This window comes from Pan paniscus, chromosome 10, assembly GCF_029289425.2.
Source record: "Pan paniscus chromosome 10, NHGRI_mPanPan1-v2.0_pri, whole genome shotgun sequence".
NCBI classification, from domain to species: domain Eukaryota; kingdom Metazoa; phylum Chordata; class Mammalia; order Primates; family Hominidae; genus Pan; species Pan paniscus.
Genome location: NC_073259.2, coordinates 38,032,742 through 38,058,192, shown reverse-complemented (window position 1 = coordinate 38,058,192; position 25,451 = coordinate 38,032,742). Strand labels below are relative to the sequence as shown.

At 45.6% G+C, this 25,451-nt stretch overlaps 1 protein-coding gene across 2 annotated transcripts in view; it reads right to left on the bottom strand.

Annotated features, from left to right (window-relative positions):
• The window catches only part of CS (citrate synthase), a 32,116-nt gene that overhangs the window by 2,246 nt on the left and 4,419 nt on the right, over positions 1 to 25,451 (bottom strand). Inside the window, exons 2-10 of one of the 2 annotated variants that reach the window (XM_008978602.4) lie at positions 24,703 to 24,785; positions 12,708 to 12,758; positions 12,029 to 12,136; positions 9,880 to 9,945; positions 8,948 to 9,079; positions 8,508 to 8,696; positions 2,069 to 2,268; positions 1,080 to 1,209; positions 855 to 956 (exon numbers count right to left, since the gene is read on the bottom strand). In XM_008978602.4, the coding sequence (XP_008976850.2) occupies positions 855 to 956; positions 1,080 to 1,209; positions 2,069 to 2,268; positions 8,508 to 8,696; positions 8,948 to 9,079; positions 9,880 to 9,945; positions 12,029 to 12,136; positions 12,708 to 12,758; positions 24,703 to 24,785 (1,061 nt within the window). The remainder of the gene's footprint in view (positions 1 to 854; positions 957 to 1,079; positions 1,210 to 2,068; positions 2,269 to 8,507; positions 8,697 to 8,947; positions 9,080 to 9,879; positions 9,946 to 12,028; positions 12,137 to 12,707; positions 12,759 to 24,702; positions 24,786 to 25,451) is intronic. The other variant, XM_003824917.6, reaches the window with a different exon arrangement.

Here is a 25,451-nt window from a genome sequence, read left to right as displayed (position 1 = left end):
TTCTCCCACTTCAGCCTCCAGAGTAGCTGGGACCACAGGTGCACACCAACACATCTGGCTTTTGGTTTTTTTTTTTGTTTTTTTTTTTGGTAAAGATGGGGTCTGGCCGTGTGCGGTGGCTCATGCCTGTAATCCCAGCACTTTGGGAGGCTGAGGTGGGCAGATCACCTGAGGTTGGGAGTTCTAGACTAGCCTGACCAACTGACCAACTCGGAGAAACCCCGTCTCTACTAAAAATACAAAATTAGCCGGGCATGGTGGCGCATGCCTGTAATCCCAGCTACTCGAGAGGATGAGGCAGGAGAATCACTTGAACCCGAGAGGCGGAGGTTGCAGTGAACTGAGGTTGCGCCACTGCATTCTAGCCTGGGCAACAAGAGCAAGACTGTCTTTAAAAAAAAAAAAAAAAAAAAAAAAGATAGGGTCTGTGTTGCTCAGGCTGGTCTCAAACTCCTGGGCTCACGAGATCCACCCACCCTGGACTCCCAAAGTGCTAAGATTATAAGCGTGAGCCACCACACTCAACCTATTTAAAACTGTTTTTTAGAGAACGGGGTCTTGCTGTGTTGTCCTGGCTGGAGTGTAGTGGCTATTCACAGGAGTGATCTTAGCACACTGCAGCCTTAAACTCCTGGCCTCAAGCAATCCTCTTGCCTCAGCCTCCTAAGTAGGTGGGACTACAGGTGCATGCCATTGTGCCCACCTAGAAATTCTTTTCTAAATTCTTCAAGGTAGATAAATGAAGAAAAAAAAAATCTCTAATTTAGGGACCTCTTTCATTCTTTTCTTAATTCTTCCAAATTGCAGAACTTGTGTCTTGGTTTCTTTCCTAGTCGTTAAGCATCTCTGCTTACCCGTCCCGAGTTGAGTGTGTTCCAGATGTAGTCTCGTAACTTCTCATCTGACACATCTTTGCCAACTTCCTTCTGCAGCTGTGTTAGCCAGACAAGCACTTCCTATGGGTAAGGTTTGGGAAAAAAGGGAATGTTAATACATATGCCAGAAGAGAATGCCAAGATCAGAAACAAAGCATGGGGTAAGGAAAACATGTAGCAGGAAAATAAAAAGAATAGTCTTACCTGATTTGCCAGTCCATGGAGAGGCCCTGCCAGCCCGTTCATGGCTGCTGCAAAGGACAGGTAAGGGTCGGAAAGGGCACTGCCCACCAAATGGCTGGTATGGGCACTTACATTGCCGCCCTCATGGTCACTGTGGGGAAGTAAGAAGGGAGAGCCAAGGGAAGAAAGAAGGGGCAGATTATGGAAACTTTGCTGTTCTCTTATTTGCCACTTACTAGCCTAGTTATGGGCTCATGCCAGCCTATAGCCAGTCAGTTATACCTAAACTCTTGTAAAAGACATCCTAATCTTGGCCAGGCACAGTGGCTACGCCTATAATCCTAGCACTTTGGGAGGCCAAGGCGGGTGGATCATGAGGTCAAGAGATCAAGACCATCCTGGCCAACATGGTGAAACCCCGTCTCTGCTAAAAATACAAAAATTAGCTGGGCGTGGTGGCACACATCTGTAGTCCTAGCTACTTGGGAGGCTGAGGCAGCAGAATCACTTGAACCTGGACGTGCAGGTTGCAGTGAGCCAAGATTGCGCCATTGCACTCCAACCTGGCGACAGAGCAAGACTCCATCTAAAAAAAAAAAAAAAAGCATCCTAATCTCATTACCAGCTTTTGTTCACTCATCCACAGAGCTGGAGAGGTTACTGGTTGATGATGCCTGTATGCTCTGCTCCATGACTCCAACGTAGCTTTAATAGCAATGGCCCCAAAGAGCGAGCTCCTGGAAAGCTGAAGGACCATCTAATGTGGGCAGCTAGTACCTTTTCCCAGCCAGAAGCACCATCTTGTTCTTAGCATGGTTACAGTAATTTCTTTAGGCCTCCTGACCTTGCTTACTAGACCCCTTTCTTGCCTTGGATCATCCTTTATGCCATGTTTCTGTCTTCTTGCTGCCTATCATCTGTTCTCAGAAGATGAGAACATAAAGGAGCTTTTAAAAAAATTTCCCACCAATTGAGGCACCTAGCGGCTGTGGTTGCTGGGTCTAGCTTACCTGTGGATGGTGAGGTACAGGCGCATGAGCTCAGTGAACTGATGATCAGTATAGCCTAACATGTTGGTGAAATTGTGAGACCAGTCCAGGTTAGAGTCAATGGCCCCAATACCGCTGCCTTCTCTGTAGAGATTTCGGTAGATCTTTGCTGCAACACAAGGTAGCTTTGCGATTAGATCCATAGAGTCTTCATAAATCAACTGACAGAAGAGGAGCAAGATGGAGAAAAAAAAAGGAATTATCAGCAAAGAAGAATTAGGCAGGGATATCGTCTGTCCTCCATGAATTGGGGCTATTTGGGTTGATGGTTAGTTATATGATGGGTTGTTATATATTGAGTATGTTTGAAAGTAGAGAATAACAATCATAACCATTTCACTGAATAACTATTATGACCCAGGCACTAAGTGATTTGTAATACTATCTAATGTACACTAAAACATTATTCCCAATGCTTACTACTACAAAGTATATAATGACTGCCATTTTAAAGATGAGTAAACTAAGGCTCATAGTATTAGGTTAAATGCTAAAGTCAAGTTTGAACTCTGATATGGTTTTCTGAGACAGAGTTTCACACTTGTTGCCCAGGCTGGAGTGCAATGGCGCAATCTTAGCTCACTGCAACCTCCGCCTCCCAAGTTCAAGTGATTCTCCTGCCTCAGCCTCCTGAGTAGCTGGGATTACAGGCATGTGCCACCACACCCGGCTAATTTTGTATTTTTAGTAGAGATGGGGTTTCTCCATGTTGGTTAGGCTAGTCTAGAAACTCCCGACCTCAGGTGATCTGCCTGCCTTGGCCTCCCAAAGTGCTGGGATTATAGGTGTGAGCCACCATGCCTGGCCCTCTGATATGTTTAATCATGATCTTTTTCACTACACCATGACTTGACGTTCAATGTGTTAAGACAGCAGGTTTTACAGCCAGGCATGGCAGCTCATGCCTATAATGCCAGCACTTTGGGAGGCTGAGGCTGGCAGATCATTTGAGGTCAGGAGTTCAAGACCAGCCTGGCCAACATGGTGAAACCTGGTCTCTTCTAAAAACACAAAAAATCAGCCAGGTGTGGTGTGGGCCGGCGCCTATAATCCCAGCTACTCGGGAGGCTGAGGCAGGAGAATTGCTTGAACCCAGGAGGTGGAGGTTGCAGTGAGCCGAGATCATGCCACTGCACTCCAGCCTGGACCACAGAGCGAGACTCTGTCTAAAAAAAAAAAAAAGGGGTCGGGCACAGTGGCTCATGCCTGTAATCCCAGCACTTTTGGAGGCCGAGGCAGTCGGATCATGAGGTCAGGAGATCGAGACCATCCTGGCTAACACGGTGAAACCCCGTCTCTACTAAAAATACAAAAAATTAGCCGGGCGTGGTGGTGGGCGCCTGTAGTCCCAGCTACTCGGGAGGCTGAGGCAGGAGAATGGCGTGAATCCGGGAGGTGGAGCTTGCAGTGAGCCAAGATCGTGCCACTGTACTCCAGCCTGGGCAACAGAGTGAGACTCCGTCTCAAAAAATAAAAAAAAAGACACTAGGTTTTAATAATGAATTCTATGTTCCATCTTTCAAAGAAAATTCACTGTATGTGCCAAGGATCAAACAGTGATATGCAATTGTTATTTAATAACAAAGGCTTCCATTCTTTTTTTTTTTTTTTTTTTGAGATGGATTCTTGCTCTGTCGCCGAGGCTGGAGTACAGTGGCGCGATCTCGGCTCACTGCAAGCTCCGCCTCCCGGGTTCACGCCATTCTCCTGCCTCAGCCTCCTGAGTAGCTGAGATTATAGGATGCACCACCATGCCTGGCTTAATTTTGTATTTTTAGTAGAGGGGGGTTTCACCATGTTGGTCAGGTTAGTCTTGAACTCCCGACCTCAGGTGATTTGCCCACCTTGGCCCCTCAAAGTTCTGGGATTACAGGAGTGAGCCACCGCACCCGGCCGAGGCTTCCATTCTTTAAGCACTTACTATGCAACAGGTACTGTGCTAGCTATTTGCAGTATTACTTTTTCTTTTCTTACAATAATCCTGTAAGGTAACATATACCTCTTTTTATAAATGAGGAAATTGGGGCTTAGCTAAGTTAACTTGCACAAGGTCACCCATGTAGCCAAGAAGCGTTACCTAGCTTACATTATTAACTCATGCCACTTTTATTTTTTGAGACGGAGTCTCACCCTGTCGCCCAGGCTGGAGTGCAATGGTGCGATCTCAGCTCACTGCAACCTCTGCCTCCGGGGTTCAAGCGATTCTTGTGCCTTGGCCTTCTGAGTAGCTGGGATTACAGGCGTGCGCCACCATGCCTAATTTTTTGTATCTTTAGTAGAGATGGGGTTTCACCATATTGGCCAGGCCGGTCTCAAACTCTTGACCTCAGGTTATCCACCCTCCTTGGCCTCCCAAAGTGCTGAGATTACAGGCGTGAGCCACTGCACCCAGCCCATGTCACTTTTTAAAAAGTTGATAAACAGGCCAAGCACGGTGGCTCACGCCTGTAATCCCAGAACTTTGGGAGGCTGAGGAGCGCGGATCAAGAGGTCAACAGATCAAGACCATCCTGGCCAACAAGGCAAAACCCCATCTCTACTAAAAACACAAAAATTAGATGGGCGTGGTGGCTTACACCTGTGGTCCCAGCTACTCGGGAGGCCAAGGCAGGAAAATTGCTTGAACCTGGGAGGCGGAGGTTGCAGTGAGCCGAGGTCGTGCCACTGCACTGCAGCCTAAGCGACAGAGACTCTGTCTCAGAAAAAAAAAAAAAAAAAAAAGTTGGTAAATAAAAAGCATATATTTTTGGTTTATTTTATTTTGAGACAAAGTCTCGCTCTGTCACCCAGGCTGGAGTGTAGTGGTGCTATCTTGGCTCACTGCAACCTCTGCCTCCTAGGTTCAAGCGATTCTCCCACCTCGGCCTCCTGAGTAGTTGGGATTACAGGTGTGCACCAGGACGCTCAGCTAATTTTTGTATTTTTTTGTAGAGATGGGGTTTCGCCATGTTGGCCAGACTGGTCTTGAACTCCTGACCTCAAGTGATCTGCCTGCCTTGGCCTCCCAAAGTGCTGGGATTACAAGCATGAGTCCCCACGCCTGGCCTACTAGCAAAACTTGATCTGTCAGCTACTTCACAAATTTGACTAAATTCAACAGCTTAAGGCTACTTCACAATTAAACAGCTGGTTGCATCAGAGCAATCAATCTCCTTGTTCTGAGTGACCTTAAGTCAATTAGAGGCCTAGAAGCTAGTTAAACTCTTTCAACTCAAGAGATTACACTATTCATCTAGAGTTAATGGAAATTATTATAGAAGAAATGTTCTGTGCAGAAGATCATCCTCTTAAGGTATATGTAAAAACAACTCCTTAAAAGCTCAAGAAGGCTGGGCACCATGGCTCACTCCTATAATCCCCAGCACTTTGTGAGGCCGAGGCAGGCAGATCACAAGGTCAGGAGTTCAAGATCAGCCTGGCCAACATAGTGAAACCCCGTCTCTATTAAAAACACAAGGCCAGGTGCGGTGGCTCACGCCTGTAATCCCAGCACTTTTGGAGGCTGAGGCGGGTGGATCACGAGGTCAGGAGATCGAGACAATCCTGGCTAACACAGTGAAACCCCGACTCTACTAAAAATACAAAAAATTAGCCAGGCATGGTGGCGGGTGCCTGTAGTCCCAGCTACTCGGGAGGCTGAGGCAGGAGAATTGCTTGAACCAGGGAGGCGGAGCTTGCAATCAGCTGAGATCGCACCACTGCACTCCAGCCTGGGCAACAGAGCGAGACTCCATCTCAAAAAAAAAAACAAAAAAACAAAACAAAAGCAAAAAAGCAAAAACCAAAAATTAGCCAGGCGTGGTGGTGCGCACCTGTAGTCCCAGCTACTGGGGAGGCTGAGGCAGGAGAATCGCTTGAACCCAAGAGGCAGAGGTTGTGGTGAGCTGAGATTGCGTCACTGCACTCCAGCCTGGGCAACAGAGCGAGACTCCATCTCAAAAAACAAAACAAAACAAACAAACAAAAAGGCCCAGGGTGGTGGCTCACGCCTATAATCCCAGCACTTTGGGGAAGAGGTGGGCGAATCACCTGAGGTCAGGATTTCTGGACCAGCCGTTCTAGACCAGCCTAGCCAACACGGTGAAACTCTATTAAAAAGACAAGGCCAGGCGTGGTGGCTTAAGCCTGTAATCCCAGCACTTTGGGAGGCCGAGGTGGGCAGATCACGAGGTCAGAGGTTCGAGACCAGCCTGGCCAACATAGTGAAACCCTGTCTCTACTAAAAATACAAAAAGTTAGCTGGGTGTGGTGGTGTGCGCCTGTAATCCTAGCTACTCGGGAGGCTGAGGCAGGAGAATTGTGTGAATCCAGGAGGTGGAGGTTGCAGTGAGCTGAGATCGTGCCATTGCACTCCAACCTGGGCGACAGTGCAAGACACCGTCTCAAAAAAAAAAAAACAACAACAAAAAAAACACAAAAATTAGCCAGGAGTGGTGGTGTGCGCCTGTAATGCCAGCTAGACATGGTGGCATGTGCCTGTAGTCCTTGTTACTTGGGAGGCTGAGGCAGGAGGATCACTTGAGTCCAGGAGTTCAAGGTTACAGTGAGCTATGATCATGCCACTGCATCCTGGCCTGGGTGATTAGAGAGAGACCTATTTCTAAAAAAATAAAAATAAAAATGGCTGGGCACGGTGGTTCACATGCCATTTCACTCCAGCCTGGGTGACACAGTGAGACTCCATCTCAAATAAATAAATAAATAAATAAATAAAATGAAAAACAAAATATTAAGATTATATGACCTTTTGTACCTGCTAATGTGTGCAGGTACAAATATACACATTCATACCACCTAAAGTGTTTATAAATAAGCCTTTATAAATAAATGCCTTATGTGGTGTGAATGTGTATATTTTGCATCATTCTGATACCAACTCCCCAATGCCAACCAAGTTAATATCAATTTTAAATGCTCTCTGTCTTCCTCAACTGCAAACACAATTCTCTACACACAGTTGGTGCCGAATTAATATTGACCAACTAAATCAATCTAGATTTGCCAAGGACCCAAGGGGGTTGCATCAGAGCAGTGGATCATGCTCTTCTGTGTCTTGCACCACAGTGAACTCTTTAGGGCCTTCCTGGTGGCTGGCACCTCCTGGCCAAAAAATCATTTAATGTACCTGCTTTGTAAAAAGAAAATTTTCTGTTCCTATACTACCTATCTCCAAATAAGGAACAAAAGAAAATGGTACATTCTCCTGTAAACCTAGCCAGATCATTTGTACTTTTACCCAGTGTTTCTGAGTTTGTGGGGGTACTAGAAGAGGATGGAAGGAATTATGTACTATGCATTGGGATAAGAAACAATCTTTCCATACCCCAACCAGCGTTGTAAACTATTAAGGACACTTTTCATTTTCAGAGAATACAGCTCATTTGTTTCTGGATCTGGAGCCTACTCCAAGGATACTAACCACTCTCCCACTCCTGATGGGTATCTTAGGTTGGCTAGCCGAGAACATGACTGACTGGCATTAGTCCTCCTAGACTCCAGAGTTGCAATTGCTGTTCTCCCAACTTGTAAGATTTCTCAAAGTTTTCTGTATTTGAAGAAGATAGGGAGGGAAAGTGACCCTCTGGTGCTAGCATGAGACTGCTCTGTGAAACCTTCCTCAGAGACCCTGCAGTTAAGTCACATCCTTTTCTTTTCTTGTTTTTTCCTTTTTTATGTACAAATAGGATCTCACTATGTTGCCCAGGCTGATCTCAAACTCCTGGCCTTAAGCAATCCTCCCACCTCAGCATCATGACTCACTGTGATTATAGGTGTGAGCCACCTACCTAGGTCTCTTTTCCGTTTCAACAGCCATGTGTACATACCTCTGTTACAGCAAGACTATGGAATTTTTTTTTAGATGGAGTCTCACTCTGTTGCCCAGGCTGGAGTGCAGTGGTGCGATCTCGGCTCACTGAAACCTCCACCTCCCAGGTTCAAGTGATTCTTCTGCCTCAGCCTCCTGAGTAGGTGGGATTACAGGCGCCCGGCATCACGCCTGGCTAATTTTTGTATTTTTAGTAGAGATGGGGTTTCACCATATTGGCCAGACTAGTCTTGAACTCCTGACCTCGTGATCTGCCCGCCTTGGCCTCCCCAAGTGCTGGGATTATAGGCATGAGCCATTGTGCCCGGCCGACTATGGAATTTTAATAATTTCTTTTTTTTGCACGTGTGTCAGCCTAACCAAACAAACAGTCTTGGTGATAGAAATCATGCTCTACTTAGCTTTGTAATTCCAACAACTGACAAAAAACAAGCCTCCAATGAAAATCTGTTAAGTTAGTTTCTGATTAACTCAGAGGTAATTTTTCTAAAGATTCTGTATTTTTTCCCTCCCTTCACGCTCAAGTCCTTTGAATCCCCATCACACACCGATCACCCCACCCAAATTTCCTACCTCCCAGTACTTGGTTCGGCTGATACCCTGTGCATATGCTCGGGCAAAGTTACTTTCACTGTTGAGGGCTGTAACAGCTGCACTGAGCTGAGACATGGGGTGTAGATTGGTGGGAAAGTTGTCCAGCATAGTGACCACATGGGAAGGCAGAGCTGCCCTCTTTGCCCACTCTTTTGAGAGCCAAGATACCTGTGGAAAAAGAGACAGTGCTCAGAACACCAGCAAGGACAAGGAAGGAGAAAAATAAAAAAGGACAGCAACATCTGAGTAAAGAAAACCCAAGAGAGGTCAACCCAATCCATTTATACAGCAGAACTCTGCTGATTCCTTCCCTTCACTACGCATCTCTATAAATGCCGGATCAGCATTAAGTGTCTGAGATTAGAGAAAGGCAATGAAGAAGGGGAATGAGAAGAGCTAATAATATCCTTCTGCTTTACCTGTTCCTCTGTTGGGATATGTCCAGTTACCAGCAGCCAAAATAAGCCCTCAGGCAGGGGTTCTTCCCCACCCTTAGCCTTGGGTAGCAGTTTCTGGCATTCAGGGATACTAAAGCCTCGGAAACGGATGCCCTTGAGAGAGGAGAGAGAGAATTACAACTCAAGTTTATAGCCTAGAAGTCACATGACTGGTCTTACTCATCAGACCTTACAACAAGTTAGAGTAGAACTTTTTATGTTAATTATTATTTCTGTAGAGGTGGGGTCTTGCTATGTTGCTCAGACTGGTCCCGATCTTCTGGCCTCAAGCAATGCTCCACGTTGGCCTCCAAAAGTGCTAGGATTACAGTGGCAAGCCATCATGCCTAGCCCAGAATACAATTTTTAATTTTCTTTTTTTTTTTGAGACGGAGTCTCACACTGTCGCCCAGGCTGGGAGTGCAGTGGTGCGATCTCGGCTCACTGCAAACTCCGCCTCCTGGGTTCACGCCATTCTCCTGCCTCAGCCTCCCGAGTAGCTGGGACTATAGGTGCCTGCCACCATGCCCGGCTAATTTTGTGTGTTTTTAGTACAGACAGGGTTTCACCGTGTTAGCCAGGATGGTCTCAACCTCCTGACCGCATGATCTGCCTGCCTCAGCCTCCCAAAGTGCTGGGATTACAGGTGTGAGCCACTGCGCCCGGTCCAGAACAGAACTTTTAAAGCTTAAATCTTCACATAACTTACCTCTGGTTTTGTACTTTTATTTTTACTAGTTGATATATTTAAAAGGTAAATTTGTTCTTCAATTATTCCATACATATGTCTTCTCTACCTTCCAATATATGAAGCTAGGTGCTCTGTTTTGTGCTTACCCTTACCGGTCTAATCCACGGTTTGCGTATTTGCACAAACTCAATGATTATTAGTAATTGACATGAAGATGTCTTACCTCATCAGGATCAAGAACTGATGTTTCATAGACCAATCCCTTCATGCCTCTCATGCCACCATACATCTAAAGAGGATGAAGAAAGAAGGAAAAAAAAAAGAGGCTGTGGCCAGTAATCAGAATGATTCAGACTAGAACTTGTTAGAGCTTCATGGGATCTGGGAGAGAAAATTTATTCTCAGACTTGTAAGACTTCATTTGGTGAGAGATGTCTGAGGAGTCAGCTTACTAAAGAATTAAACTTTGTGGCCAGGCACAGTGGCTGACACCTGTAATCCCAGCACTTTGGGAAGCCGAGGCAGGTGGATCACCTGAGGTCAGGAGTTTGAGACCAGCCTGGCCAACAGGGTGAAACCATGTCTCTACTAAAAATAAAAAAATTAGCGGGCATGGTGTATGTGCCTGTAATCCCAGCTACTTGGGAGGCTGAGGCAGGAGAATCGCTTGAACCCAGGAGGCAGAGATTGCAGTGAGCCAAGATCACACCATTGCACTTCAGCCTGGGTGACAAGAGCAAAACTCCATCTCAAAAAAAAAAAAAAAAAAAAGAAAAAAAAAAAAAAAAACTTTGTGGCCAGGTACGGTGGGGCTCATGCCTGTAATCCCAGCACTCTGGGAGGCTGAGGAGGAGGGAAGATCACTAAGCCTCTCACAGAGTCTGTCACTCAGGCTGCAGCACAGTGGCACAATCACGGCTTACTGCAGCCTTGACTTGCAGGCTCAGGTGATCCACCCACTTCAGCCTCCTGAGTAGCTGGGATTATAGGCACATGCCACCATGTCTGGCTAATTTTTTGTATTTCTTTTCTTTTTTTTTTTTAAGAAATGGGGTTTAGGCCGGGTGCAGTGGCTCACGCCTGTAATCCCAGCACTTTGGGAGGCCAAGGTGGGCAGATCACGAGGTCAGGATATCGAGACCATCCTGGCCAACATGGTGAAACCCTGTCTCTACTAAAAATACAAAAATCAGCTGGGCGTGGTGGCGCGGGCCTGTAATCCCAGCTACTCAGGAGGCTGAGGCAGAAGAATCGCTTGAACCCGGGAGGCGGAGGTTGTAGTGAGCCGAGATCACGCCACTGTACTCCAGCCTGGTGTCTCAGTGAGACTCCGTCCCAAAAAAAAAAAAAAAAAAAAAAAAAAAGAAACAGGGTTTTGCCAGCCATGTTGCCAAGGCTGATCTTTTTTTTTTTTTCCCCCTAGATGGAGTCTCACTCTTGCCCAGGCTGGAGTGCAATGGTGCAATCTCAGCTCACTGCAACCTCTGCCTCCTGGGTTTAAGTGATTCTCCTGCCTCAGGCTCCTGAGTAGCTGAGATTACAGTTGCCTGCCACCATGCCCAGCTAATTTTTATATTTTTTAGTAGAGACGGAGTTTTACCATGTTGGCCAGGCTGGTCTCGAACTCCTGACCTCAGATGAGCCACCCGCCTCAAACTCCCAAAGTGCTGGGATTACAGGCATGAGCCACTGCAACAGGCCTGGAAATGAAATTTTTTAAGTTGAGAAATCACTATCTTTCTTTTTTGTTTGTTTTGGAGATAGGGTCTCCCTCTGTTGCCCAGGCTATACTACAATGGCATAATCATGGCTCACTGCAGCCCTGAACTCCTGGGCTCAAGCAATCCTCCTGCCTTTGCCTCCCCAGTAGCTGGGACTACAGGGGCATCCCACCATCTCTGGCTAATTTTTTAAATTTTTCTTTCATAGAGATGGTATCTTCCTTTGTTGATCAAGCTGGTTGTTAACTCCTGGCCTCAAGTGATTCTCCATCTGCAGCCTCCCAAAATGTTGGGATAATAGGCATGAGCCATTGCGCCCTCTGTTTGATTCCTTTTCTTATTGTATTTCACTTTTTTTCTCCTGCCCACTCAACCACTCCCCAACATACCCTACCCTCAAATTCCAACCAATCAAAACAAACAGAATGAGTTCTAGTCTAGGAGAAGGGGATGGAGACCAATAAGCTAAAAACTGTTGAGAAACTATCAGCTGAGCTGCTCAGAATCTGAAGGATGGGGAAAAGTCATCCTAAAGCTGTCCTACAGGGCCTATGGGACAGAATGCTTTTGAATAGTCAGTGGAGAAAATGTTACTTTTGTTGAAGCACATTACAGAGCTACTTTTCCCAGCCAAAGCCACACAACCCTTACCATGTCCACAGTGATTTGGCCCACCACCGTCTTGCCATGTTGCTGCCTGAAGGTCTTAATTCTGGCCTGCTCCTTAGGTATCAGGTCAGCCAATATGTCTTTCAAATTCTAAAAAGAAAAGTAGAAGGACTAAGCAATGGTCTAAAAGTTTATTAGATTTCCTGCAAAGTAGGTGTGTCAAGAATTTGCTTTTTAGAAACTGGCTTTATCTGCCAGGGAAGTCTGGTCAACTACTCTGCACAAATGAGGGTAAAAGAATTAGGCAGGGGGAGGAAGGAATGAGGAGTTAATGTTTAATGGGAACAGTTTCTCGGTTTGGGCAGACAAAAGTTCTGGAGATGGATGGTTGCACAATAATGTAAACATATCTACTGCCACTAAACCATATACTTAAAAATGATTAAAATGGTAAATTTTATGTTATGTATATTTTACACTACTTAAAACATTTAAAAGAATTAGGCAAATGTATTGATATTCCCATCTCACTATACCACTGAGTAAATTATTTGTTAAATAGTAATATAATAATAATAGCAGCTATAACAATAACAATAGTAACAAACACTTCCAGGAAATACTCAGGATAATAAGAGGCCAGGTGGTTGCCAAATCCTCTGCCCCAAGGTCAGGCTGGCCGCAATGATTCTTATTCTTAGTCTTCTTTTCCAAACCTTACCGTGGAGGAAGCACTGGCATGCCGGGCTGCAAGAACAAGACAAGATGCATTCTGCAAAGCAAAAAAGAGAACCTTATGTAACTGTTACCCCTCCCTCTTTTATATTAACAAGAAGGAATTACAGTGACTCAACCTCTCTCTCTTCATCTCAGCCTCTTAGGGCAGTTTGACATAAGAAAGCTGTAAAAGTCCCCAAACAGTTTGGAAGGAGTTACCACTATGGAGACAGCAGGAAGTTTAACTGCTTTTTTTCATCCATAGCTTCACTAGCATTCCTTGAAGACAGACTCTTTCCCATCATCTGGGTTCCAGAGCAGGGCGGTTATCAATATTTTTGAGTGACCCCAAGGAAAACGAATGAGGAAACTGAGCAATTACTGAACACTGCTGGTAAGATCTCTCCTGCACCTGGTCTTTCGACAGCACTTCAACCTCTCTAATCTGGGAAAGACCACAGGCAGAGGGCAGCCTTTCACAACGGTACTTCTGACCGTCCTGGAAAAAGCACAAAGATTATCTACAAAGAAGCTGACAGAAGACTACTCATTAGCAGAAATGGAAACTTGCAAAGTTTCTAAGAGTGTCAAAAGAAAATAATTAGTTTGGCTGGGCGCGGTGGCTCACGCCTGTAATCCCAGCACTTTGGGAGGCTGAGGCGGTGGATCACCTGAGGTCAGGAGTTCAAGACCAGCCTGGCCAACATGGTGAAACCCTGTCTCTACTAAAAATACAAAAATTAGCCAGGCGTGGTATGGGCAGGCAGCTGTAATCCCAGCTACTCAGGAGACTGAGGTGGGAGAATGGCTTAAACCTTGGAGGCAGAGGTTGCAGTGAGCCAAGATTGTGCCACTGCACTCCAGCCTGGGCAAATGAGCAAGACTCTGTCAAAAAAAAAAAAAAAAAAAAGAGAGAAAATAGTTTAGCTAGTTTATGCTTTTCTGTGTGTACAGGTAGTTTCTTTTTTCCTCAAATAAAAAATACATCTATGAGAAGATTGTTAAGTTGCAATAAAAGTTCCACACCAACTTTGTGAGTTTTCTTTTTCCTTTTCTTTATTTTTTTTGATACAGTTTCACTCTTGTTGCCCAGACTGGAGTGCAATGGCACAATCTCAGCTCACCGCAACCTCAGCCTTCTGGATTCAAGTGATTCTCCTGCCTTAGCCTCCCGAGTAGCTGGGATTACAGGCATGCACCACCACGCTTGGCTAATTTTTTTTGTATTTTTAGTAGAGACGGGGTTTCACCATGTTGGCCACACTGGTCTCAAACTCCTGACCTCAGGTGATCTGCCTGCCTCGGCCTCTCAAAGCACTGGGATTACAGGCGTAAGCCACCATGCCAGGCCATACACCAACTTTGAAATAAGATGACCAATCCGGTTACTAACTAGGAATACGGCCTGAGGCAAGGAAATTAATTTTTCTGTACTAGATTTTGAAAACAAATTGAGATAATCAAATTAAGCCTAAGTTTCCTGCTCTATAAAATGGCTCTAATACTCACCACACACCTCACAGAATAGTCCCATGATAACTAAATTACAGTGGACATAAAAAGTGCTTTGCAAACTTAGAAGATTACACACAGAAATAAACTAATCCTGGAGCAAGGCTGCACCTGTCCTTTTGTCAAAAGACCAGAGACACCTTTTCTAGTAACTACTGTACTGCTCTCTGTGCAAAAAATTGCTACCTGCCTGGGGTGAGAGTTCTATAGGGCTGAAGGCTTTTTAGAATTTTTTTTTTTTTTTTTTTTTTTTTGAGATGCAGTCTCATTCTGTCGCCCAGGCTGAAGTGCAGTGGCGTGATCTCTGGCTCCCGGGTTCAAGTGATTCTCATGCCTCAGCCTCCTGAGTAGCTGGGATTATAGGCACACGCCACCATGCTTGGCTAATTTTTGTATTTTTAGTAGAGACAGAGTTTCATCATGTTGTCCAGGCTGGTCTCAAACTCCTGACATCTGGTGATACGCCTACCTCGGCCTCCCAGATTTTTAGAATTTTTAAAATTTAGTTCCCCTATTTCTGTTGGGACGGAGAGGAGGAATGAAAAGAGGCCCTTCAGAAAGGTCACTCTTTCCCCCAGGCTGGAGTATAGTGGCATGTTAATAGCTCACTGTAGCCTTCAATTCCTGGGCTCAAGTGATACTTCCACCTCAGCCTCCTGAGTAGCCAGGATTACAGGCGCACATCACCAAGCCCAGCTAATTAAAAAAAAAATTTTTTTTTTAGAGATGGGGTCTTGCTATGTTGCCCAGGCTGGCCTCGAGTGATCCTGGGCTCAAGTGATCCTCCATTTTCAGCCTCCCAAAGTGCTGGGATTACAGGTATGCACCACTGCACCCAGACAGAAAAGATTACTTTTAAAAGAATCAATCCAAAGGTAAATTCAGAGAGCATAGACCAAGCCAGTATGTTCCTAAAGCAAACGAGGAACACCTCAACTTGTTACCAGGGCTGTCCTTAACTCCTTTTCTTAACTTCCTAAGGAGTCTCCTCTATCTTACTGAGGATCACTTGAGCAAGAAATAGGCAGCACAAACAGCCCTTCATAGCCCTTGCACCCTACATGGGCAAACAGGAAGCTGAACCCAGCACTGAAGATGTAACTTTGCCCTTTCTTTCACAAAAAAAGTGGGCAAAGAAAACATGTTAATAAGTTCAAACTATTGTTCTACAGAGTTAACCTTGTTCAAGCTATTACATGGTTTAGAGTCCCACAGATTCCCTATTAGAGAGGCCCCATGTCCCAGAGACTACATCAGCCCAGCAGGAGACCTTTTAATTGAGGGTGGTTGTTTGCTGTGGTGATTTTTTTTTAAATTTAATTTTTTTTTTTTTTTTGAGACGGAGTCCCGCTATGTCACCCAGGCTGGAGTGCAGTGGTGCGATCTCAGCTCACTGCAAGCTCCACCTCCAAGGTTCAACACCATTCTCCTGCCTCAGGCTCCCAAGTAGCTGGGACTACAGGCGCCCGCCACCACGCCTGGCTAATTTTTTGTATTTTAGTAGAGACAGGGTTTCACTGTGTTAGCCAGGATGGTCTCGATCTCCTGACCTCGTGATCTGCCCGCCTCGGCCTCCCAAAGTGCTGGGATTACAGGCGTGAGCCACCGCGCCTGGCCAGCTAATTTTATCTTTTAAACTTTTCTTATAGAGACGGGGGTCTTGCTATGTTGCCCCGGCTGGCTTTGAACTCCTGGGCTCAAGCGATCTTCCTACCTCAGTCTCCCATAGTGCTGAGATTACCGGCATGAGCCACTGCAACCAGCTGACTTTCTGTTTTGTTTTGTTTTGAGACCGAGTCTTGCTCTGTTGCCCAGGCTGAGTGCAGCGGCTTGATCTTGGCTCACTGCAACCTCCGCCTCCAAGGTTCAAGCGATTCTCCTGCCTCAGCCTCGCGAGTAGCCAGGACTACATGCACCCGCCACCATGCCCAGCTAATTTTTGTAGTTTTTTAGTAGAGACAGGGTTTCACCACGTTGGCCAGGCTGGTCTCAAACTCCTGACCTCAAATGATCCACTTGCCTCAGCCTCCCAAAGTGCTGGGATTACAGGCATGAGCCACAGTGCCCGGAAGACTTTATGTTTTTTTGTTTGTTTGTTTGTTTTTGAGAAGGAGTCTCACACTGTCACCCAGGCTGGAGTGCAATGGCACGATCTTAGCTCATTGCAACCTCCCTCTCCCAGGTTCACACTATTCTCCCGCCTCAGCCTCCTGAGTAGCTAAGATTACAGGTGCACACCAACACACCCGGTTAATTTTTTGTATTTTTAGTAGAGATGGGGTTTCACTATGTTGGCCAGACTGGTCTCGAACTTCTGACCTCGTGATCCACCACCTCGGCCTCCCAAAGTGCTGGGATTACAGGCGTGAGCCACCGCGCTCAGCCTGATAGCCACTTTCTAGCACCGTTCGGTGTCAGGTTCAGTCATGTTTTTTGCTAAACCTGAAGCTTTAAAAAAAAAAAGTTATCAGAGGAATTTTAAAGGCAGCAATTCATTGGTAAGATTGCTCAAAAGGGTAGAGTAGAAAAAATTCAACTTAGGACAACTTTATCTAATGATGTAGAGTACAGAGCACTTAATTTGGAGTTAGGAAAGGAAGTCTGGGTTCTAGTCCTAGCTCCATTACTAATTAAGACAACCAAAGGAAAACAATGAACTACTATTTCTCTTCCCATTTCCATAATTAAGATAACACTTAAACTACTTAACTCAGAGTCTGATTCTCAGGCTCCAATAAGGACGTATATGCAAAAGTAGTCAAGTCTTGTTACTTAAAATGTGACCTCCTTGCCAGAAGTATTTACATTTCTTGGGCCTCAGACTTACTGAATCCAAACAGTTTAGATATGGAGTTACCAAAGACCAAGTCCTAAATTAACGTTCTGCCACTTTCCCACTGTGTTATCTTGGCTATGTAACCTAATTTCTAAGTCTCAGTTTTTACATTTCTAAAATGGTAATAATAAAAGCCAATTTCAGAGTAGTTAAGTAAACTAAGTAAAATAATTTTCATAAAAGCATCTAGAACAGTGCTTTGTGCATAGCTGAATTCAGTAAATATTTGTTTCTTACAAATGTGTTGGCCTATCACCTACCATCAAGTGTCAGAACTTCCTGGGAGTTGGATCCCAGGAAAGAGGCAGTCAAGCCTGAGGCAGAGGTGAATGGATAATTCCTTCCAGCTGTGGAATACAAAATAAAGTCCCAATTTTCTTTCTTTCTTTTCTTTCTTTCTTTCTTTTTTTTTTTAACAGGCATCAAGGAAAAGATACTAGTTTTCTTTTTAAGGGCTTCTTGACCAAGAAGGGAGGCATCTCAGGGAGAGGAAACAAATTTAACTAACCCTGATGGCCACCAGCAGAGCAAATGGCTCTAGACAGGAGGTGCTTGAGGACTGTAACATCAAAGGCTACATTTCATTTCCTCTACCCCGTGGCTGCCAAAGAAAGCTGCTGAATGGCTCTGAACAGTACATTCAGGTTATGTTCATTGATGAGACAGGTAGATTACAAACCTCTGAATCATCCCTGAACTTCTACCTCCCAGATTCTCCCCTAATCCTGGAGGTGTGACAGTTGGGCTTTTGGCTTCTGGATGCATGCCACCTGTAGAGTCACCTTACTGGAACAGCAGCTCTCAGGAGAATCAGGCAGTCATCTCACTCAATAGGTCAGCTCCTTCATGGGGAGAGATGGAGAGGGCTACTTCCAAAGACAAGGGCCTGGCTCACAATGTCTGACAGCCAGTATTCTCTATAGGGTGGAGGTGGCGTTATCACAATCACGAAGAGGTTTTTCCCCCACAATCACTAAGAGCTCATTTGTTGCCACCCCTTACAAGAACTCCTCTAGTGAGTCGGCTATTATTGATAGAGGTGGGCTGTAGTCCTCAAATGTGGTAAGATGAAAAAATATAAAAATTAAAAGAGGCCAGGTATGGTGACTCACACCTTCCTTTGTTCTCCTCTGCCTTTGCCTCTTTAAAAAAGTTCTAAGTTGCGGCTGGGCACTGTGGCTCAAGCCTGTAATCCCAGCACTTTGGGAGGCCAAGGCAGGCAGATCACGGGGTCAGGAGATCAAGACCATCCTGGCTAACATGGTGAAACCCCGTCTCTATTAAAAAATACAAAAAATTAGCCAGGTGTGGTGGCAGGTGCCTGTAGTCCCAGCTACTTGGGAGGCTGAGGCAGGAGAAGCTCCGGGAGGCAAAGCCTGCAGCGAGCCGAGATTGTGCCACTGCACTCCAGCCTGGCTGACAGAGCAAGACTTGGTCTAAAAAAAAAAAAAAAAAAAAAAAGTTCTAAGTTGCTAGCCAATCAGGACAAATACAAAATGTGAGGTCCCATTCCAGCCAATGGAAACTGGAACTGGACACAGCAGTAGAGTGGATGCGTCAGGGTATAAATGACCCTGTCTCCTTTGCTCGGTGTACTCTCTTGGCAAAACTGCTGGCGTGTACCCTTTCTGCAGAAAGTATAAAAATGGCCTTGATGGCCTGGCGCAGTGGCTCACGCCTGTAATCCCAGCACTTTGGGAGGCCAAGGCAGGCGGATCATGATGTCAGGAGATCGAGACCATCCTGGCTAACAGGGTGAAACCCTATCTCTACTAAAAAAATACAAAAAAAAAAAAAAAAAATTAGCCGGGCGTCATGGCGGGCGCCTGTAGTCCCAGCTACTCAGGAGGCTGAGGCAGGAGAATGGCGTGAACCTGGGAGGCAGAGCTTGCAGTGAGCCGAGTTTGCACCACTGCACTCCAGCCTGGGCGACAGAGCGAGACTCCGTCTCAAAAAAAAAAGGCCTTGCTGAGCAAATTAAATTAAATTAATTAAATTTATGTTCAAGTGCTATTTCTTTACGGCACCAGGGAACAAGCATTTCAAACAGGAGGCTGAGGCAGAAGAATCGCTTGAACCCAGGTGGCTGAAGCTGCAGTGAGCTGAGATTGTGCTACTGCACTCCAGCCTGGGCAACAGAGGAGACTCTGTCTCAAAAAACAAAACAAAACAAAAAAAGCCCACTTACTCAATATAGGTTATTTTCCTCTTACTCCTTAGCCTATTACCATCACTGTTTCACATCTAGCACCCTCACCCTACAGTCAAGAAGCCAAATTTTCTTTGATTCTCCATCCTAGGTACATCCAGACTCTCTCTGTCCTTCTGCATATCCAGGATATGTCCTACCACATATCCACATAACCAACATTAAAACCTTGGGGGAGGCTGGGCGCAGTGGCTCATGCCTATAATCCCAGCATTTCTGAATTAAAAAGCAAGACTCTGTCTCTACAAAAAATAATTTAAAAAATTAGAAAACAGGCTGGACACGGTGGCTCATGCCTGTAATCCCAACACCTTGGGAGGCCAAGGTGGGTGGATCACCTGATGTCAGGAGTTCAAGACCAGCCTGGCCAACATGGTGACACCCCATCTCTACTAAAAATACAAAAATTAGCCAGGCGTGGTGGCACATGCCTGTAGTCCCAGCTACTTGGGAGGCTGAGGCAGAATCGCCTGGACCTGGGAGATGGAGGTTGCAGTGAGCTGAGATTGCGCCACTGCACTCCAGCCTGGGTGACAGAGCAAGACTCCGTCTCAAAATAATAATACTAAAAAAAATTAGAAAACAAAACAGAAAAACCTTGCGGAAGAAGCTCCTGATATTAACAGGGACTTCGTCCTTCATCAACAAAAGATCAGAGCTTGCCAAGCCAGCAGGACTGGCTTAGCTGATGGAGCAAACACAATACACTAATAACCAGTAGGAAAAAATCCTGTACTACAGACACTTCCAATGCAGAAGGAACAACTTGCATTCAGAGAACACGAACACAAATAGGACAAAGGCTCCTCTCTCCCCAGAACCAGGTCAGAGAACTAAAGCCATTTAATGTGTGTGTTTCACAACGGTGACACTGGAAGTCGGTTTGGCACTACATGGTCAGGCCACTTAAAAGCCTGAGCAATCTACAGATTTCATACTTTGACCTCCTTCATACTTACAGACATTTCCTTAATAATTCTACCTAACTGTCATTTTCCAACAGTCTCTTCACGTGAATAGTCACCGATCACAGCTGGGTGCAGTGGCTCATGCCTGTAATCCCAGCACTTTGGGAGGCCAAGCTAGGCCGATCACCTGAGGTGAGGGGTTCAAGACCAATCTGGCCAAGATGGTGAAACTCTGTCTCTACTAAAAATGCAAAAATTAGTCAGGCGTGGTGGCGCACACCTGTAATCTCAGCTAACCGGGAAGCTGAGAAAGGACAATTGCTTGAACCCAGGAGGCAGAGGTTGCAGTGAGCCGAGATCATGCCACTGTACTCCAGCCTGGGCGACAGAGCAAGACTCTGTCTCAAAAAAAAAAAAAAAAAAAAAAAGATGCACCGATCACTCAGTAAGGAGGACTGCAAAAGATACTCCTCCAGCTTCCATCTTCAGAAAGGAATCACAAGTCTATTTTTGTTTTTTGAGACAGAGTCTCTGTCACCCAGGCTGGAGTGCAGTGGTGCGATCTTGGCTCACTGAAACCTCCACCCCCTGGGTTCAAGCGATTCTCCTGCCTCAGCCTCCCGAGTAGCTGGGATTATAGGTGCCTGCCACCATGCCCAGCCAGGAATCACAAGTATTAAACTTTCCTTTCAGTAGGAACACTTACTGTTCTTTTGTTGAGACGAGTCTCACTCTATTGCCCAGGCTGGAGTGCAGTGGCATGATCTCAGCTCACTGCAACCTCTGCCACCCAGATTCAAGTGATTCTTGTGCCTCAGCTTCCCTAGTAGCTGGGATTACAGGCAGCTGCCACCACAATTGGCTAATTTTTGTATTTTTAGTAGAGACAGGGTTTCACCATGTTGGCCAGGCTGGTCTCGAACTCCTGACCTCAAGTGATCTGCCCACCTCAGTCTCCCAAAGGGCTGGGATTACAGGCGTGAGCCACTGTGCCTGGCCAACACTTATTGTACTTTAATTTAATGAACTTTTTTTTTTTTTTTTAAGAGACAAGGTCTTGCTATGTTGCCAGGCTGATCTCAAACTACTGGGCTCAAGTGATCCTCCTACCTCAGCCTCCCAAAGCGCTGGAATTATAGACATAAGCCATCATGCCTAGCTAATAAATATTTCTTGGCCGGGCACGGTGGCTCATGCCTGTAATCCCAGCATTTTGGGAGGCTGAGGCAGGTGGATCACGAGGTCAGGAGTTCAAGACCATCCTGGCCAACATGGTGAAACCCCATCTCTACTAAAAATACAAAAATTAGCCCGGCATGGTGGCATGTGCCTGTAGTCCCAGCTACTAGGGAGGCTGAGGCAGGAGAATAGCTTGCTTGAACCCGGGAGGCAGAGGTTGCAGTGAGCCGAGATCACACCACTGCACACCAGCCTGGGTGACAGAGCGAGACTCCATCTCAAGAAAAAAAAAAAACTCTTGAACACCTACTTATTATGTGTACACTAAGTATATACTAGTGAATAAAGAATATAGGATCTGTCATCATAATACTTTCTCAGGAATTAGAAACTATTCCCTTACTTCTGCTAGAAGTTCTTAGAAGTTTTACGGCCGGGCGCGGCAGCTCACGCCTGTAATCCCAGCACTTTGGGAGGTGGAGGCGGGCGGATCACGAGGTCAGGAGATCGAGACCATCCTGGCTAACACGGTGAAACCCTGTCTCTACTAAAAATACAAAAAATTAGCAGGGCGAGGTGGTGGGCGCCTACAGTCCCAGCTACTCGGGAGGCTGAGGCAGGAGAATGGCGTGAACCCCAGAGGCGGATCTTGCAGTAAGCCGGGATCGAGCCACCGCACTCTAGCCTAGGCGACAGAGCGAAACTCTGTCTCAAAAAAAAAAAAAGAAGTTCTTACAAGTTTTAACTCCCTGACACTTTAGGGATTTACAAGAAACTCTTCCAGATCCCATCCTACTCTGCAGAATTATAATCTGAAGGTAGGATCCAGGAAACTGCAACATAAGCAAGCATTACAGGTGACAATGCCCACTGTGAGTTTACAGACCTTTTAAAATAGCATCATGTTAAAAGAAATACAGAGGGCTGGGTGCAGTGGCTCACGCCTGTAATCTCAGCACTTTGGGAAGCTGAGACTGGTGGATTGCTTGAGCCCAGGAGTTCGAAACCAGCCTGGACAACGTGGCAAAACACTGTCTCTAAAAAAACTACCAAAAAATTAGCCAGGCGTGGCTGTGCGTGCCTGTGGTCCCAGCTACTCGGGAGGATTGCTTGGGCCCATGAGGTTGAGGCTGTAGTAATAGCAAGCCATGTTCGCACCACTGCACTCCAGCCCCACCCCCCAAAAAAAACCCAAAACAGAGAACTAAGGAATTTGTGCAGTTGAAGCACAGTTGAAGCCAGAACTGAAAGATAATCAGATGCTAAGAAAGATCTATTGCTACAGTTGCCTCATTACGGTTTTAAATTCCACATCCTACTCTGTTGCATAAAGTATTGACACAGGGCAGAAAGAATCATTGTGTGGCTTTATTGAAATCCACCAAGTCTGGTTTCCCTTCTGCTGCCCCTTGGATTTTAAGTCAGGAATGCCAACTCTATCGCTGCTACCTACCATACTATTCTTGCTGCTTCCCCATGCATTCATTCACCTGCTACCAACCTAAAGGCCACTGGGAAGACCAAATGCAGTCATCTCACCACTAACACCCCATAAGGCTTCCCCTGCCATTCTAGTATCAAGGAATCACCATTACTTTGGGTAGGCTGATAGTCAAAGTGAAGGCACAGAGATATGAGCCCTTACCTTTAAAAAATTTGGGCTTTAAAACCTAACTAAATATTTTGCAGGACAAAACCAACTTGGTTTTGTTGAACCCAATTTCTGAGTAGGACTTATACAGGTGATGCTGTACAGTGGTATAAGTCCAATGTAAAGAAACCATTGGTTCCTTTGCATTTAAGTGTCTTGAAAAAGTCTAGAAGTAATCTAGAAACATCTTTGAATTGATTTACTCAGTTTCAAACATACTAGCTTGGGGAAGCAATTTTCAGTGGCTCAAGAGACAGTTCCCTTTAGCTAGGGTTGGTTAAGCATGTTGACTTCAAAAGTCCAGAAGTGAACTGTAGCCCTACTTCAATTCCTAGCCCAAATCCAAACCCAGATCATCTGTGAAAAGACATTTTTGATGTCACAAAACTGAGTCACCCACAGATAATACTAAGGCCATTGCTTAGCATTAATGCATTTGGATAAACAAGAAGTCAAATAATCTCAAAGCTCTCTGAATTGGCTTCTCTCTAACTCAGGTGTTTTAAATTATGTGACATTTAAATTATGTGACAGTGAGAGTAGAACAATAGAACAATGACTAATTCACATGTTGTCTCCTAGTAAGGTTAAAAAAATTCGCCAGTCTGGCCAATATGGTGAAACCCCGTCTCTACCAAAAATACAAAAAATTAGCTGGGCGTGGTGGTGCACACCTGCTAACCCCAGCTACTCAGGAGGCTGAGTCACGAGAATCGCTTGAGCCTGGGAGGCAGAGGTTACAGTGAGCGGAGATTACGCCACTGCACTCCAGCCTGAGTGACAGAGTAAGACTCTGTCTCAAAACAAAAAAAAATTTCTTCTCAGAAAAGTAAAACTACACCTGACGCTGAGACTCAAAGTGGTAAGAGTCAGTTCTCCCTGGTAAGAAATTACTGCCTCCCAAAGTCTACCTTACTAGCAAAAGTAAAATTACCAATTATGACTACCATTATCCACAGGCTAATCTAGAAAGCACAGGCAGGTGCTAGCAATGCTGACAAGCCAACAAGCTTCTTGGTACCCTGGTCATATTGCTTATTTCTCAGGAGATTTCCAGTCCAATAAACTCATTATTGGGCTTTGCTACCCCCCCGCCCTTTTTTTTCTCTTTGAAACGGAGTTTCGCTCTTGTTGCCCAGGCTGGAGTGCAATGGAGCGATCTGGGCTCACCACAACATCCGCCTCCCGGGTTTGAGCGATCCTCCTGCCTCAGCCTCCCAAGTAGCTATGATTACAGGCATGTGCCACCATGTCTGGCTAATTTTGTATTTTTCGTAGAGATGAGGTTTCTCCATGTTGGTCAGGCTGGTCTCAAATTCCCGACCTCAGGTGATCCACCCTCCTCTGCCTCCCAAAGTGCTGAGATTACAGGTGTGAGCCACTGCACCTGACCTACTTTTAAGGGTCAAAAGCCTTCTAATGGCTTTCAACTGATAGGTTACTAGGATCGTCAGACCATCTCTAACAGGAAAATAATGGTACCATAATTATGTAGCTCTGTCATCCCAAAAGTGTTCTGAGCTTCCCTATGGGCTTAAGGAGGAAAATAAATTCAATAGGTAAATCCCAAGGCTTTTTCACATTCACTGCAGGGTTAGACTATCTGGTCTGGGTTAGCAGCTCAGAAATGAGCTAATTATAGTGTCCCCCATTCTGCCAAAACGCTATCTAGAACTTGCTTCATTTCCCAAGAGGTTTCCTTACCCTTTTCCCCAGCAGCAGGAGAAGCAACAGCCAAGTAAGACAAGCATCTCCCAAATGCTCAGCTAGTACTTGCCACTGGGTGCCTGGAAGAACCAAGGTAAATCTTACAAGTTTCACTTTGTGCCAACCATGAAAAATAACGCACAGCAGGCCAGGTGCAGTGGTTCACACCTGTAATCCCAGCACTTTGGGAGGCCGAGGCAGGAAGATTACTTGAGCTCAGGAGTTCAAGACCAGCCTGGGCAACATAAGGAGACGCTGCCTCTACTAAAAATCAAAAAAGATTAGCCAGGCGTGGCGGTGCACACCTGTGGTCCCAGCTACTCGGGAAGCTGAAGTGGGAGGATTGCTTGAGCCCAGGAGGTGGAGGCTGCAGGGAGCCTTGGTCACACCACAAGACTCCAGCTTGAGTGACAGAGCAATATCCTGTCTCAAAAAAAAAAAAAAAAAAATTACATACAGCAAGCCAAAACCATCCTAATGCTTTCCTTTCCTTCAGATGCTGTCAGCTTTAAATTATCCGCAGGAAAAACTAAGTTCTTTGCAGAAGTCAAGGTCACTTGTGGGACTGTCCCCTGCTTGGATTAGAGGGCTAGGACTCCCTCAGCACAGCAGTTTCTGTCTAAAAGGGCCAAGTTACTTAGAACTAAAAGTACTGCAATTTGAAATTGAAGGCATCATTACCTGCAACAGTATTTCTATGTCCCAAAAGGCAATCAATACCAAGTAAAGGACCCCAAAGAAGGAGA